Source organism: Arvicanthis niloticus, chromosome 8 (genome assembly GCF_011762505.2).
Source record: "Arvicanthis niloticus isolate mArvNil1 chromosome 8, mArvNil1.pat.X, whole genome shotgun sequence".
Taxonomy (NCBI): Eukaryota; Metazoa; Chordata; class Mammalia; order Rodentia; family Muridae; genus Arvicanthis; species Arvicanthis niloticus.
This window is the reverse complement of record NC_047665.1, coordinates 34,161,112-34,178,621: the sequence shown is the minus strand read 5'-3', so window position 1 is coordinate 34,178,621 and position 17,510 is coordinate 34,161,112. Positions and strand designations below refer to the sequence as shown.

General features: G+C 36.8%; 1 protein-coding gene across 1 annotated transcript; it reads left to right on the top strand.

Moving 5' to 3' along the window:
• Nucleotides 1-1,145: 1,145 nt before the first annotated feature.
• Nucleotides 1,146-8,254, top strand: LOC117714273 (prolactin-5A1). The gene is made up of 5 exons (XM_034510973.2): nucleotides 1,146-1,176; nucleotides 2,928-3,109; nucleotides 6,091-6,198; nucleotides 7,089-7,277; nucleotides 8,069-8,254. The coding sequence occupies exons 1-5, from the start codon at nucleotides 1,146-1,148 to the stop codon at nucleotides 8,252-8,254; spliced, it is 696 nt and encodes a 231-aa protein (XP_034366864.1).
• Nucleotides 8,255-17,510: the final 9,256 nt, after the last annotated feature.

The following is a 17,510-nucleotide window of genomic DNA, read 5'->3' as shown; positions in this document are numbered from 1 at the left end:
TGGAGACAAAGTGTGGAGCAGAGACTGAAGAAAAGGCCATCCAGTGACTATCCCATCTGAGGAACCATCCCATATATAGTCACCAAACCCAGACACTATTGTAGATGCCAAGAAGTACTTGTTGACAGGAGCCTGATATAGCTGTCTCCTGAGAGGCTTTACCAGGGCCTGACAAATACAGAAGAGAATGCTAACAGCCAACCATTGTACTGAACACAGGGTCTCCAATGAAGGAGTTACAGAAAGGACTTAAGGAGCTGAAAGGGCTTATAACCCCACAGTAAGAAAAACATTATCAGCCAACCAGACTCCCCAGAGGTCCCAGGGACTAAACCACCAACCAAAGAATACACATAGAGAGACCTATGGCTCCAGCCACATATGTAGCAGAGGATGGCCTTGTTGGGCATTAATGGGAGGGGAGGCCATTGGTCCTGTGAAGGCATTATGCCACAGTGTAGTGAATGCCAGGGCAGGGAGGCAAGAGTGGGTAGGTGGGTGGGTGGGGAAACACCCCCATTGAAGCAGAGGGGGATGAAATAGGGGATTTACAGGGGGTGGGTAACTGGGAAACGGAATAACATTTGAGATGTTAATAAAGAAAATACTTAATAAAAATAAAGTGCTGAAAATAAATGACTGTTGCTATGCTTAAATAAATAAATGATTATTACTATGTATGGATGCCTGATGGTCATATTATAGCTTAAAAATATGCAAACAATTAATGGTTCAAGTCGTTTTACAAAGAGTTAACAGATGAACATGGGCACTTGAGGGAAAGAAAAAGTGTTAGGAGTGTTAGGAAATGGCTACATTCCTCTGGCTGTGACATGAATATTAGACATCAGGAAGTAGATGGGACTATGGTGATCTGTAACCTCATGGAAGCTAGTCATTGTACACAAATTAGAAAAAGGTATATCTACAAGTCCAGCAATGTTGATGGGGCAGTTAACATTCCCTGAGGGGTCACAAGGCCCTCATCTAGGATTATACATCTCTTTCCTCCTGCAGATCATATCTGAATAGCTTTGGGGGAGGTCTGCTGGACTATATAGGTGGTGGGAAGTTAACTGAATGCTGGATTCTAGTGAAGTAGCTTTCCTCAGTCGGTACCCACACTGTGGTGGGATTTTTCATACATGCGGCTGTCTAAGATTCAACCACACCCCTGTAAGTATTCCCTTACTTAGGCTCCTTAAAGCTTAATTAATGCATAACTTATAGCAATAGACATTTGCATAGAACACATTCTCTGATGTCATGTAGTACTTACAACATTCTAATCTTTGCTGCATAAGGGAACTGTGCGGGATATTTAAAATAGTGGTTCTCAAAAAGGTTAGCCTGCCTTATTCCAGAGATATATGACAACTGTAGAAAGTTTGCTTTCTTGATTGGAGTGAGGAGAAAAGGTGGGTACATTACTGATTTCTAATATGTGGAAACTAGAGATGCATCCACACAGCATCTACAGGACAACTTCAGAGCAAGGAATGCCCTATCTCAAAAAGGCTGTGCTGCTGAAACTGAGAACTGTGGCTGGGATGAGTCCCCTGAAGTCTCTGGGTCTAATTTGCCACAACTCCTAAATCATGCAGTTAATGCTTTCAGGTTCCAAGGCACCATGGACTTCCTGACTTGAGTCAATCTGATTAAACTTGTAATACTTAGCTATGACAGACAACACTAGCAGATGTGTGTCTTGTAGGGCTTCAAGAATTTGGTTTAATCCTAATAAATTTGCAAATAAAAATGTGAGCTACAGGAACTAGCTACTTGCCTTTAAGTAATATTCTTGATAATATTTTTAAGAAAATGAGTTAATGAGAATTATGAGATATATTTTAGAAAATGTAAAATGTAGCTGATTTAGACCTTGTATATTTCTCCATTAATTAACTGTAGATGTGTGTGTGTGTGTGTGTGTGTGTGTGTGTGTTCATCAAATGTCAAATAAACTCAGGGAAGAGCACCATGTCTTTGGAAAAATAAAAGGCAGAATAAATTCTGAAAATATTATTTTACTTAATTAAATATTACATTTAATATATTGTTTAGTTAACTTGTACATTACACATACTGTGATATATTTATTTAGCTACTAGTGTGTAGGTATTTATTTCCTGTGCATAAATATTTTCATAATTCTCAATTTAATATTGGACATTTCAAGTAACATTTATAAAAGTCTCTGTAAAATTTATTTTTCCTGAAGGCTTGTAATTTATTTCCTCTCTTTATTTTCATGGATTGTGTATAGTGTGAACATTTATTAGTGTTCCTTTTTGTGTATGTGTTTCATGGAGAATGAAAGTTTTGTTGTACAGAAAATCACTTTCCATAGTTCTTTAACTGTACTCATAGAGACAGGGTCTCGTAATGAAATGCAAAGACTACCATTATAACTACTCATGCCAGCAAGCTTAGGCTGTGGATTCAAGGTCCCCACCTGTGGACAAACAATTATAGGGAAACTGGAATATCACAGAGTCCAGGAATTCAAATTCCAGTCTTCACACTTTCTTGCTAAGTATTTCAACTATGAAGACATCTCCCCAGTCCAAGACTCACATTTCAATATTAAAAAGAAACTTTGTAGTAGTATCATTGAAGTATAAATTTCCTTTTTATAGTGACAGTTGATGTTTCCTCCCTCTTGAAATGACAAGCTGGTGATGCAGTTTAGGTTTATGTCTGTCAAAAGCACATTGACAGTGAAGCTAGCACATATCATTGTCCTAGAACTCCTCTTATCATGCCATCTAATGGAAATTATTAACTAAATTTCTATAGTGAAAGTTGTATTTTTTTCCCACCCATCTCATGTAAGAGAGGCATGGTGGCTAGACAAGGTTTCACTACATAGCAGGACTCTGTGACTTCACATGAATAGTTTGTCTCTGTGATTTCATTCCTTATAGCAGGGGCACTTCTTCTGCTGCTGCTACTGTCAAACTTGCTCATGTGGGAGAATGTGGCCTCCGTGCCCAGATTTATCATGAAAGATGGGGGTGACCAGAAGGTCCTCAACTACATTTTTAACATGACAAGCACCATATCCGAGAACTTCAACAACCTCTCTTCAGAAACATTAAATGACTTTGTAAGTACCTCACTAACACCTGGCTTCTCCGTGAAAAGTTCCCTATGTCAATAACTAGGTATGCTACGGGTTAAATGGGAAGACATCATGAATCAAAATCCAAATAATACACATTCGCAGGCTCAAGAAAGCAAAAACCACTAGAACATCGGAGGAAAAGAAGTTGGTTTCATAAACTCACTAAATTTTTGGAAAAAAAATGAAAGCGTTTTAAAAATACATTTGAATGCAATCTTAGATTTTCTCTAATGTTTTTATTAGTTGTTTTATTTATTTACATTTTAAATATTGTCCCCCTTCCCAGTCTTCCCTTCACAAACTCCCCATCCCATTATCCCCTCCCCTTTTCTTCTAAAAGGGTGTTCCTCCACCCACCCATCAAGTCCTGCTTCACCCCTCTAGCATTCCCCTACACTGGGGCAACAAGCCTTCACAGGACCAAGGTCCTCTGTTCCCATTGATGCCAGATAAGGCAATCCTTTGCTACATGTGTAGCTACAGACATGAACCCATCCATATATCCTCTTTGGTTGGTGATTTATTTCCTGGAAGCCCTAGGGGTGGGGGGATCCTGTTAGTTGATATTGTTGTTCTCCCTATGGGGTTGCAATATCCTTCAGCTCCTTCAGTCCTTCCCTAACTCTTCCATTGTGCCCATCTCCCTGCTCAGTTCCAATGGTTGGCATCAGCAATAGTTTGTTATCTGCAGATGGGCTGGATCCCAAGGTGAGAGTGGTCTCTGGATGGCCTTTCCTTCAGTCTCTGCTACATTTTTTGTCCCTGTATTTCCTTTAGGCAGAAAAATTTGGGGGTTAAAAATTTTGAGATGGGTGGATGGCCCATCCCTCAACTAAAGACCATGCCTATCTACTGGAGGTTCTCTCTTCAGGTTCTGTCTCCCCTCTGTTGGGTATTTTGGATAATATCCCCACTGGGTCCTGGGAATCTCTTGGTCTCTGGCATCTGGGACATTTTAGTGATTCCCCCTTCCCCACCCACTGCTACATATTTCTATTCATTCTCCTGACCCTCTGGACTTCTCTCCGGTCTCTTCCCATACCTGATCCTCTTCCCCTCCCCCTTAACTTTCTGCTCTTGTTAGAATGTCCTAAAAGAAATGAATGAAAAGAGCTCTAATGTCCTGTTCTTGGGTGCTAGGGGTAGTCTCCACTGGCTTTGTTCACTTAGCACACTGCACATAGCCAATAAAGGAGAATCAAATTGGATGGATCTCTTACATTGAGAAGAATTAGTATGATGGAAACAGTTTCAAAACCCCCAAATCTAGGAGCCATTGTTTAAAGAATTTGAGGACATGAGTTTACCATTACAAGGTGAGAACTGGGTTAGAAACATAACCAGGCTTTCTCTCCCTGATTAATGTACTTTGAAAGCTGGATCTTATCCACTTTACATCAGCCCAGGAAGCAAAAAGAGATGAGAGTTGCAGCATCAATGAATATCAGCATGTATGTGCAGTAAACCGTGTGTGCAATATAATGTATTGATATTGTCCTCTGTAATCACTGTTTTTTTCCTCCATTCCTGGTTGGCAGCCTTTAATCTTAAGATCCCTAACAACTCATGAAATACTTACAATTTAGCTGATTAATACATTTAAATAATGAAGGTGGTAAATAATATATAAGAACATGTAATATTTAGAAATTAATTAATATGCAAATATTAAATTATATCTTACACTTTAAATTTTTTCATTGTGGAGTATTTCCTAAGATATATTTGGATACTATTGCAATCAGCACAATTACATTCTTAAATCTTTGTGAATTTGATATATTCAAGGTATATAGAGCCAGTGCTAATAGGAAGTAAAAGTATAAATTTATAATGTGTAATTAAAGTAAGTATATCAGTTTGCTCCAACAGAAATCATGGGTTTGAAAGCATATATGTACTAGGTACTGAACTCTAATCCTAAAGAAAGATAATCATTAAAATAATATTTTGTAAATTTGATGGTTTAGTGCTTCCTTTGTAAATAGTAACTTTTAATGGACAGAGAAATCAGAACAGTAAAGTTGTAAAGAGATGAAAGGTTAAATGTTTAGACATGAAAATTAGATTTACATTGCCAATGAAAAGAAGCAAATAGACCAAGAGTTTCTTTTTTTAATTTCTTAATTTAGAGATTTAATGTATTCTTGACAACTTAACTCATGGATAGAAATTTTACAAGTTCCCTACCCATGCAGGAGGGATTATAAGCAATTAATCACTTCAAATAGATGGAGAACCAGTACTCTTCAGGGAAAAGGCCTTCGATATGTTGTCCAATTCCAAGTTGTTATCAAGAAACACATTGACATTTGAGCAACATTATGGACTTAGGAGGTCATATGTACATATTCATATTTATATTTGTTTGTGTGTGGTGTCTGTGCAACAAAAATAAAGAAAAAAAGAAAATCATGTAGCTCCTTCCATGGAGTGTACTGAACTGTCCAAGGAGGACTCACTCACTGTGCAAGCCTCAGGAGGGTTTACATTCTCCATCCCTTATCACATACATGAATTTTATTTATTCAAGGTATATCTTGATAATCATTTTCAAGAAAATGAATTAATGAGAATTATGGGATTTATTTTATGAAATGTGAAAAATTCGTAGCTTATTGAAACTTTGTATATCTCTCCATTAATTAATTGTAGAGGTATTTGTATGTGTGTTTTCATAAAATGCCAAATAAACTCAGTGAAGAACACCATGTCTTTGAAAAATGAAATCATAATGTTGAGAGGAAGTGTGGCTCTAGGAGGACATTCAGACAGGAGAGTGTAGGCTGATCATTACGTAAATACAGTACTCATAGGTGAAATTCTACAAAAAAAAAAAAAAAACTAAAAAGAAAAAATAAATATTTTCAGCACCTATAGAAAAATGCATTAATAATTAACAGTCTGTTCACAAGTTCATTTACTCAATTCCAAAACTCCAACTGATTTTTTTTAATTTCTAGGATACAGAGTATGATCCACAACAGAAATTCCAGAACAGGCCGACCATGACTTGTCACACTTCATCCCGCTCTATCCCAAACAGCAAAAGGAAGGCTGAAAGAATGCAGGTAAGTCTTGATAACAAATACTATCTAGACACAGTAACCAAACCTTCAGGAATGTGCAGAAAGAACAAGCAACACAAGACAGGCATACCATATAGCTAATAAAGTACATGTAAAATAAAAGTTATAGAGTAACTTGAAAGCAAATCCATGAATTGGTCATCAATCATTCCCTATTTTAATAACAGCTTTACCACTAGAATTGAACCTTTTATTATGGAAGAGACTTGGAATTGATTTGAATTTTTATAACTAAATTTACTCTTACATGCAGGCGTTTTTTTTTTTTTTTTTAAAGGAACTAGAGTTGCAATTTTTACTATTACTAAAGCATGTCCTTGGGAAACTTTGTACACTACTAACCATGACATCAACTCTTCTTAACTTGGAAGATGTTTCTTATACTTCTGCTCTTCTGCCTACTTTTTTACTCTTACCTGACACCATTCTCTAGGGTCTTTACATACAGGTCCAGTAAAATGTTATTAATGATTCATGGAGTATGGATTACGCAGGCAGTGCTAGTATGTTTTTTACTATATTTAGGCTGCTCATGATCTGCTCATAACCAATCTCCACATAATTTAAAGTAATTATCATAATATATGTGCATGACACACATATAATCTGTTCTCCCTGATGTTTTGCTAGACCAGCATTCTGTATATGTGCTAGGTACATAACAATTGTAAAACATAAGAAAAGGTAAAGAAAGAGAAAGAGCCTACTGGGAGCTGCTCCATGGATAGACGCTTCACAAACCACTGATTCAGTATTGCTTTAGTCAATCATCCACAGCTTCACAAGCCAAGAATACTAAACTAGTTATCATATAAAATTCAACCCCCAATTGTACACTTATATTAATGTGATGCTTAATCATTTTTGCTTAGCCTGTGGTGCTTCTGAATGTGACAATCAGAATGCTAGCTGCCTGGAAAAACCTTCCATACCATGTAGAAAACAATATGGCTGATCTTGATGGAACTCCTTATACTATCATATCAAAAGTTAAATTGATTGATAGACAAATCATAAAACTCACAAAAAATCTTCAAGACATTAAGACTATACTCAGCCAGGTAAGTTGTCTCTTTTAAACCTTACAGCTTTTGTTCTTTATGAAAGATGTAACATCTATAATGAACATTAAACTTGGGACTGATTCTCTGCCTGCCACCATGAAATTTGGCCAGGCAATATCATAAAAAGTCTAGGGACTAAAAGATTTGTAGCAGATCAAAAGTGTTTCACTCAACACCCCACAACATAAGGCTCGTCTGATATATTAATGATTCCTAGAAATAACATGGACAATGCCTTTCCTGGGCAGAGTCAACGTATCCCAACTATTTCAGCACCATCATCCATAAATTGGAAGAATTTTAACCCACCAGGTGAAATTCTCATCAGTTCTGTAGCTTTGTGTCTACAATTTATGGAAAACAAATATTGTTGAAAGAGAGGAAAGCAAAATTGTCTATTAAGAAGACTAATAAATTACAAATGGCACATCAGGGATGACACTGAGGACATGGAAGTTTCCTGACAAAAGAACTGATTAGAGATTCTTCATTGTCCCTTGGTCAAACCATGTCCATAGTCAAGTACCAATTCTGTCTACTCCTAGAATAATATATTCCATCTTAGATCAACTATATTACAAAAATATATGCATAGTTCTTATATCTAGCTTTTACATAACTAACAGATTGGTAGCACCCTGGTCCACATAAATGAGATACATATTTTTCCTTAAGATTTACATTCATAACATTTTTTTCAAAATATTATTCAAATTTTTTCAAATAAGGGTGTTAAATAAATATTAATAATAGAAATAATAACTGGCTGACTTTCATTTTGTGAATAGGTTCATCCTGAACTTAAGGAAAATGAGGACTACCCTGCCTGGTCAGGAGAGCCATATGTACAGCAATCAAAAAGAGGCACTCAACTTTTTGGTTTGCATAGTTTGTTCTTCTGCTTGTACAATGATGCACAGAAGGTTGCTGATTTTGTCAATATTCTGAGAGACCAAATTGGGCTTAATAAATGAAAAGCTCTCATCCTTCCTATCAATTTCTGGGGTAATCAATACTGATCCAATCCTTAAAAGATTCTTTAAGTTTTATATTTAAATGTGTGATTAAATGTAAATGGCTACTTCCTTTTAAACTTTTTATGTTTAATTAAACTTAATTACATCATTCCTCCTTTCCTCTAACCTCTCCTAGCTACCCTCTGTCCCCTGTCTCACTCTACTCTCTATATAATGATTTTTTTCTTTTTATCTAATTATAATTTGACATGCATATATTGTATTATTGCTACATATATGTATAAATAACTGAACAAATATTTAAATATAGCCTGTCTTTATTGCTGGTTTACATATGTGTCTAGGGTTGACCAATTGATATTGGATAACCATTTTTCCCATTTTTTCACTTTACATCACATATATACTGATATTCCCTTTCTAGTACTCCTCCCTCTCCCACCATGGCCTCTTTGCTCTTTCCAGGTTTATGGAGTTATTCCAGGTAATAAACTAATTCCTGAGATCAAAGCTAAGTACCATAGACAGGAGATAACATACAGTGTTTGTCTTTCTGATCCTGGGTTCCTCGCTGATACTTTAGAAATGTTAAAAATCTCAATGTCGAACAAACTTTATTTTTCATCATTTTTTTGTTCACTTAATAATAAAAAATTAAACCTGTTCAAATTTGTACCAAAAATGAGTTTTTCTTAAGATGACTCAAATTAGGGTAAATTTGTTGGTGTCCACACTGATGATGAACACAGTCAAACTTCATGAAAGAAAAAGTAATTAATTAAAACAGACATCAGAGGATGTTGCCTTATCCACAGAGGGACAAAAAATACAAATATCTATGTATCTGTTCTAAAACCATGATATCTATAATCAATTAAGTAACATGTCCTAAAAGAAAATGTCTATTATAAATAGTAGGCCTAGATAGACTATCTTTCTGAAATGAAATAAGTAAACAATTTCAGAAAAGAAGACTTCTTTGGCTGTGTTAAACCTAGCTGAAAAAAATTCATGCTTGTTAGGGTATCACTGTGAAATTCAATTTTTGCTATCAGCCGGCCTATTCTTAAGAATTTGTCAAAGAAATAACAGGAAAAAATTTTATCCACACAGAAAGGATAGATTCTCTGCAGTATTCTATCAGATAGTCAAGGAACAGTGAGAACAAATGCTTCTTACTCTATTCCATAAAATAGAAAGGGAATGGACACTATAGAACTCATTCTATGAAGCAGTATTACCCTATTACCAAAGCCATATAAAGACACAACAAAAAGAAAAATACTATAAACATTTTTTGATAACCATGTAGCAAGAAGTAATAACATTCCTGCAAGTAGTATTCAAAGACATATTGAATAGACCACTGAACATGACAAGTTAGTCTTGTTTTAGGAATACAAGGATGGTTGCTAGTAAAAATATTATGCTAATAAAACATGCTGCAACTACGTAATGGAATATTCAGTTATTACAGAAAAACAAAAATTATGAAATTTGCAGCTAAATAATATAGCTAAAAATAATACTCTAGAAAGATAAATATTATGTTTCTTCTTGTATGTTGATGTAAGTTTTTAAGCTTTAGACATGTGTGCTTAAATCCATATACCCACAAAGATTAGATAGCTGTTAAAGGACTAGGGAGAGGGAGAGACATTTTCAAAGAAAGGAAAATAGAGGATAGTATTAACAACAAGATAACAGGAAAATTAGAATAGACAGATTAAGTAGGGAAGGGAATGGGATATTGCTCTGGCCCGCGCTGCTCCACGCTGCTCCATGCTGCCCCACGTTTGGGCACTAGGTAACCTGGCCCACACTGCCCCACGTTTGAGGGCCAGGTGCTTTGGTCCATGGGGGTCAGTCAACAGGGTCTAGCAAGAGAGAGAGAGAGTGGGGAAAGAGAGGCAAGAGACGCGAAGAATAGAGACTAGGCAGAGAGTCTGATCAAGTCCCATTTATTGAAAAGAAATCATGGGTATATATAAGCACAAACAGGGGAATTAATCTGAAGACACTTTACTACGTGCGCCTTGCAGCTGGGGACATTAAACAACAAAACAAGATATGTGAGGAAAAACAAGATGTTTATCAGAGTGTGCACAGCTGTTGTGAGCTGTTGAAAACACGTCTCTTGTCAAGGTATATGGCCTGAGATGACTGCAAAGAAGATAGCCTCTTTCTGCTAGGACTTGGCTCCCAACAGGATGTCATGGTAAAAGATGGAATATGGAAAGAGTCAACCAACACTAAAGCTCTTTTGAAGAGCTATATGGAAATCTACTACTATAAGAACATCCTCAAATATGCATATGTGTATGGAAGTTAAACGGGGTTCCCTTACAATAGCGAAGACTATGCCTCACTAGACATCTTTTGCCACCACGTAAAATTTCCAATGCCAGGAACAAGTAATACCTTTTTGAGTTGTTGGTCAAAGGGTCCCATAGTGCACTCCTCTGTCCTCAATCCCCCATCAAGCATAAGAGACTATTGTCAAGGCTATACTAAAATCTTCATGCCACCCTAGGTGAAAAGCAATCATCCACATCACCCAGCAACAAAGCCTGCAATCTGTCTACAAGATACACCAGGGCTACAGTGGCCCAAATGGGTCAAGGTTCTTTCAGAGTTATTTGTCTTCTCCAAGAGCCAGCTCTTAACTTCATCAACTCTTTGCATTGTTTTCTTGGTTTCTGTTTCATTAATTTTTATTGGTTTAATTTGTACTAGTTCTTGTTAATGACTGGGTTTAGATTTTGTTTTTTGTTTGTTTGTTTTGTTTTTCAAGTTTTCAAGACCTACTATGAAATCATTTTTGAGCTCTTTTTGAATATTTAATGTAGGCCCTTTGGGCAACAAACTTGCCTTGAAGGTCTGTTTTTAATATCCCAAAGGTTTTGTTGCATTGAGTTTTCATTTTCATTTAATTCCAGAATTTTTTCTTGCTTTTCTCTTTGACCCACTCATTATTCAGTTAATGCTTAACCTCCGTCAGTTTTGATGTTTACTGGTGATTTGCTTCCTGTCACTTTTAAGTTTTATTGCATTGTGTTGAGGCAAGACATGGAGTTATTTCAATCTTTTTGAATTTGTAAAAATCTGTTTTGTGTTCCAAGATGTGGTCTATTTTAGAAAAGCTTCCATGTGCTGCCAAGTAGGACATGTTTTCTTTGGTGTTTGTGTGGGATATTCTGTAGATCTCTGTTAGGCCATTGGATTTATGGTGTCAATTCATTCTGATGTTACTCTGACTGCTTTTTATTGATTTAGATCACCTATCTATTGGAAAGGGTGGGGTATTAAAATCACCAAATATAAATGGATTGCTGTTAAACTGTTTTCTAATCCAGTAATACTTCTTTAATGAAACCAGGTGCTCTAGAGGCTGGTGCACACATGTTAGAGGCAGTAATGTGTTTTTGGTTAACTGTCTGTGATTAAATGAAGTGTTTCTCTTTATCTATTCTAATTGGTTTTAGTTTGAAGTTTATTTTGTCCTATATTAGGATAACTATGGCACCTTGCTTCCCAGTTCCATTTGCAGAACTTTTGTCCTTCCTGTTGTTCTAAGGCAAGAGCTATCTTACACCTAAGATGTGTTTCCTGCAGACAACAGAAAGATGGATTTTTGTCTCTTGATCCAGTCAGTGAGCCTGGGGTTCTGATTTGGAGAATTAAAGTCTGTGTATTGATTGTCATCACCATTGTGTTGCTGAGTGTGGGTGGTGTTTTTTGTGTTCTCAGTGGTACTTTGTATATTAATAAATATAGCTTTTCCTCCAGATTTTCTCTGATATGTTTATTATTCTCTTCACCCCAAAATATTGCTTCTTGTGTTTTCTTTAGATTTGGTTTCTGGATTATATATTTTTATGTTTATATCATGGAAAGTTTTTCTTTCCCCTTCAATTTTGGCACATACTTTTGCTTGTATATAAGTCTTGGGTGGCTGTCATAAACTTTTAGGAATACATTGTACCAGGCTCTTCTGGCTTTCAGTTTCCATTGAGAAACCAGCTGTTATTCTGATGAGTTTTACCTTATATATTACTTGCCTGTTTTCTTTCAGCTTTCAATACACTTTCTCACGTATACTATGTATACGTAGTGTTTTAACTATGATACATTGTGAGTATTTTCTTTTCTGTTCTTGTTGATTCAGTGTTCTCTATGATATATATAGATATGGATATGGATATAGATATCTTCTGTAAGTTTGGAGGAGTTTTCTTCTTCTACGATCCTGCTGAATATATGTTTTCTATCATTGACAGGGAATTATTCATCTTCACCTATACCTATAATTCAACGTTGTTTGTTTTTCCATGGTATCTCACATTTCTTGTATATTAGTTCGCCTGTGTTCTCTTAAATTTATCATACTTACTACTTACTTTGTTTAGATCCCTGACATTGTCTACAAGTCCTAATACTCTCTACCTTCTACTTGATTGAGTCCTCATCAAAGTTTCTAGCTCCTTATTGATTTTCATTCTGAACTGCTGAATTGTTTTCTTCATATCTATTAGCTTTCTGTTTGTATTTCCTTATGCATCCTTGGGTGTTTATTCTCTTTAATTTAAGATCTTCCCCTTAATTGCACTGAGCTATTCATTTGTGCATTCTTCAATCTCCTTTAATTCTTTGATAAAGCTTATGATTGTTCTTTTAAATTCTATGTTCTGGAATTCATCTATGTAATTCTCACTTGCAAACATTTCTACAGGACTATTTGATTTTAGAGAGAAGTCATTGATTTTATCTTTTATATTATTGATATTTCATTGATGAGATCTTAGCATGTTAACTTTTGTTAGTTCTAGGTCTGATATACACATATCATATTGGTATAGAAGAAAAGACATGCCAGCAAGTTGGAATTAGAGGTTAGAAATAGCTTGAGTGAGATGAAGTCAGGTGGACAGAAGGGACTGGGCTGATGAATAGGATTTGATTCGTGGTCCATACCTAGAGTGTGAGGTTAGATATAGCTAGGTGAAAAGTTTGGATGTGGTTTGAGAGGGGCCTGTGCATTGGGTGATGGGTAGAGAAGGTCCTGGCAGAAACCTAGGCAGCATTTGGAGCCCAGTCAGTGGAAGCCAGACTATGTCCAGGCACTAGATGTGTTTCCTTGGCAATATATGGTGGGTTGAGGATAGCAGGTAGATGGGAGAGTCAAGGATACATACCAGGTTATACCCTGGAGAAGGATGTGGGAGGTCTGGGGAGACAGTATGAATATAGTCTAGAAGGGACCTGTGCTGTTAACATGTAGCCTAAACCATGAAAATAAAAATAATTGAAAATTCTTAAATCTTGACTTAATTATAATAGCCAGAAACTGGTAGCAACCCATATGTCCCTCAACTGAAAAATGAATACAGAAAATGTGGTACATTTACACAATGTAATATTATTCAGCTATTAAAAACAAGGACATCATGAATTTTGCAGGCAAATGGATGGAACTAGAAAATATTCTGAATGAGGTAATCCAGACCCAAACTCACTGATAAGTTCATACTAGCCAAAATTGTACAGAATATTCATGATAAACCTCATAGACACTAAGAAATTAAGCAAGAAGGGAGGCCCAGTGAAGATGCTTAAATCCCACATCTAAGCCAATACCATTCAAAATAGAGAAAAATATAAACGTCTTTTCCTAAAATCACAAATGAGGTGCATCAGAATATTCCTCACTATCATATACTATTTAAAACGTTAGCTAGAACAATAAAACCAGAAGAACAAATAAAATGGATACAAACAGGAAAGAAAGGAACCAAATTATCTGTATTTTTTATTATGTAATCCTACATTTAAAAGATCTTTTTTTTTTCTTTTTTCCAGATCTGAGGACTGAATCCAGGGCCTTGTGCTTGATAGGCAAGCGCTCTACCACTGAGCTAAATCCCCAACTCCCATTTAAAAGATCTTAAAGTTTAAACCTAATAATTACTTTCAACAATGTGGAAGGTTATAAAATTAAATCACAAAATCAATATTTCATGTAAATCATCAATGATCTTTGGAAAATATCAGGGAAAAAATGCTTTGGAACTATAACCAAAAATGTAACTAACAAAGAAGGTAAAATACTTCTGAGTTGACAGTCTTAAAATATTGAGCAAATAACTGTAGGGAAAAGTAGAAAATAGAAACAGCTCTCTGTTCCCTGATTGATAGAATTAGCCCATTGAAAATGGATACATTATCAAAACTATCTAGAGATTCAAAGGAATTCTCATCAAAATTCCAATCATATTCTTCAATAATAACAAAAACTATGAAGTTAACATGGAACATAAAACACTCAGAATAACAAAATAATCCTGCACAGAATGAGAAATGCTAGAGATGATTTAATGCTTGGATTCTATTGAAATTTCACAGTCACAATAATAAAAACAGCATGTTACTAACACACTAACAGACACCTAAACCAATGGAATAGAACAAAGGGAGCTAGAGATAAATCTGTGTAGCTGGAGACCCCAGATTTTTCCAGTTTCTGTCATGTTTAGCTGTTGTTGTTGTTGTTGCTGCTGTTGCTGTTGCTGTTGCTCTTGCTGTTGCTCTTGCTGTTGCTCTTGCTCTTGCTCTTGCTGCTGAGGATGTTGATGAGGATGATAATGATGATGATTGTTGGATTTACCAATGTAATACAACCTAGATTTGTCTGGGAAGAAGAATCTCACTTGAGAAAATTCCTTCATTGGATTGCCTATAGGCAACTCTGTAGTCCATTTCCTTCATTAAAGGTTGGTGTGGATCAGCCAACCCAACAGGGAGGACAGTGCCATCCCTCGGCAAGTGAACATGAGGTTATAAAAAGGCAGGCTGAGAATGCCGGGGAGAACAAACCAGTAAGCAGTCTTTTTCCATGGCCTTTGCTTCAGTTCCTGCCTCTAGATTCCTACCTTGAATTTCTGATCTGACTTCCTCCAGTGATGGACTGTGGTTTGGAACTGTGCATTGCAATAAATGCTTTCCTCCCCAAGGGGCTTTTGGCCATGGTGTTTAAGCACAGCAATATAAACCCTGACTAAGCCAGGTTCCTAGCATATATCTTAGATAAATGAGAATCTTTAACAAACAGTATTCAAACCTGGACATCCACACTTAAACAGGAAAACAACATTCCTTTTTCTAATCTTGCACAAAATAAATTCTATTTGTGTCTCAATGTTAATTTGAACCTGGAATTTTGGAACTGCTAGAAGACAACACTGGGAAAACCTTTCAAGACACAGGCAGAGGCAAGAGCTGCCTCACAAAGACTCTAACAAGTTTAACAAATTCAGAGAAGGTTATAAATAATAATATACACTGCAGCTGGAGATATAAAAGAGTGCACCTATAATGGAAATCCAAATGTGAGCTTCTTAAACCAATTACAGCTCCCATATAATCGAGTTGTCTCAGTCCTCTGGACTATGGAATAAATCTGATCAGCGTGTGCAGACATATGGAACACTTATGCTTCCTGACCCACTATTCAAAATAGTCAATACAAGAACAAGCCTGAATGCCCATCAACATATAAATGCCTAAAGAGGAAGGGACATGGAGCTGAAGAGATGTCTTGGCAGTTAAGATCAATGGTTGGTTCCATGGAGGACTCAGATTTGGTTCCCAGTAACTACATCTCCTGCTCTGACTTTCTTTTAGTGATAGACTGTAGTATGGAACTATAAGCTCCAATAAATGCATTTCTTCCCAAAGTGCTTTGGTCATGATGTTTTTAAGCACAGCAATATAAACCCTGACTAAGACAAGTTTGCAACCATCCTTAACTCCAGTAACCAAGGATCTAATAATCTCTTCTGATCTCCTCAGGTACCAGATGTGCATGAAATACACATACACATAGGTATGTCAGGGGAAGCCCTGCTTATACACTGAAGGCCTAGAATCAGCCATAGGCCTAAAAATAGCAATAGGCCTGACATACATGCCTGCTAACACAAAGTCTTGGGTCTCTATGGAAAAACACTGAAACAGATAGCTATAAGATATTGTAAATAGGTAGCTTTGGTGGAAATTTACCAGCCTGGATGAGAACAAGTAGTCATGGGTCTTGTGGATTGTCATAGACATTGGGTAGCCTTGGTGGATAGTACCAACTTAGATAAGGACAAGTGAATCATAGGCAGAGTCATAGTGACCTGTCCCTTGAAGGGGGATACTCTGTCCTAGAAGATATCTGTACTCCCCCTGAACACCTATGCTCCTGCTTCATCCCCTTCCCCACATCCTGCCTTTTTGTGTATATAACCGCTATGTGAAAAAAGTAAAATCAGCATTTGATCAGACTGTAGACAAGCTGCTCATTCTTTGTGTCCCCTGTCCTCCAGTTCTCTCTTTCAGGTCTTCTGATCCCAGTTCATTACCCCGTGGGACTGGGGCATTCTGGCTCCTCAAACAGGGACTCTGGAGATCAAGGAGGAAAGTACACTGGCTCTGCAGAGGAGGGGTAGGCCTACCCAGTTTTCAGGAGCATTGAGGGTGACACCCCAGAGTGTCTGAGGACACTTTGCAATGCCGAACACTCTCTAGAGTGACTCCCTAAGGCACTAAATAAGTGACCTTCACACCCGAGAGGAGAATTCCCGATTCCTGAGGTGTCTGAGAACACCTCGAATTCACAAGGATGCCACAGTCCGACCTGCTGTGAAACAGTCCACGTGTGGGAGAATCAGAGAATCACAGTGGCCAGACCTTTAAGGTAAAGGGACAGGACATAGCCAAAACATTCACAAATAAAATAAATCTAAAATGATTTTTAAAGAATATATATGCACTTATATGTGTGTGTGTTTTCAGACCAAATGGAATTTTATTCAGTCATAAAAACAAAATTATCTACAGGAATACAGATGGAATTGGAGAACATTAGGTTTAGCAAAAGACAGGCTCATGAAGAGAAATATATTTTCTGTCACGTACAAAGAACACAGGGCACAAAAGCCACATAGTTATTAACAAAAGCCATAGTCAAGATTGCTACTGTCATAAAGTTTTTGACCAGGGAGACCCTGAGGTCCTTCGTGAAGTAAAGGTTAGTGACACTGCTGTGAGGTGTGCAGCAAAGCCACATGGTAAGAGCCTAATGATAAAGATACAAAGCTCTGTTTTCAGATATGGACAGTTAAGTCTGACCTGAGCTGATGTCTGCTGTGTGCTTGAGGGCTTGAGGGCTTGAGGGTGTCAATCACATTATGCTAGATATACCAACATATCT

What these genes read in the sequence shown, in the direction of transcription:
- LOC117714273 (XM_034510973.2), top strand. Translation starts at nt 1,146, where the DNA reads ATGCGGCTGTCTAAGATTCAACCACACCCCT. An exon ending in TAAGATTCAACCACACCCCT is followed by an intron (nt 1,177 to 2,927) that starts GTAAGTATTCCC and finishes CATTCCTTATAG; the next exon opens with CAGGGGCACTTCTTCTGCTG. An exon ending in CAGAAACATTAAATGACTTT is followed by an intron (nt 3,110 to 6,090) that starts GTAAGTACCTCA and finishes TTTAATTTCTAG; the next exon opens with GATACAGAGTATGATCCACA.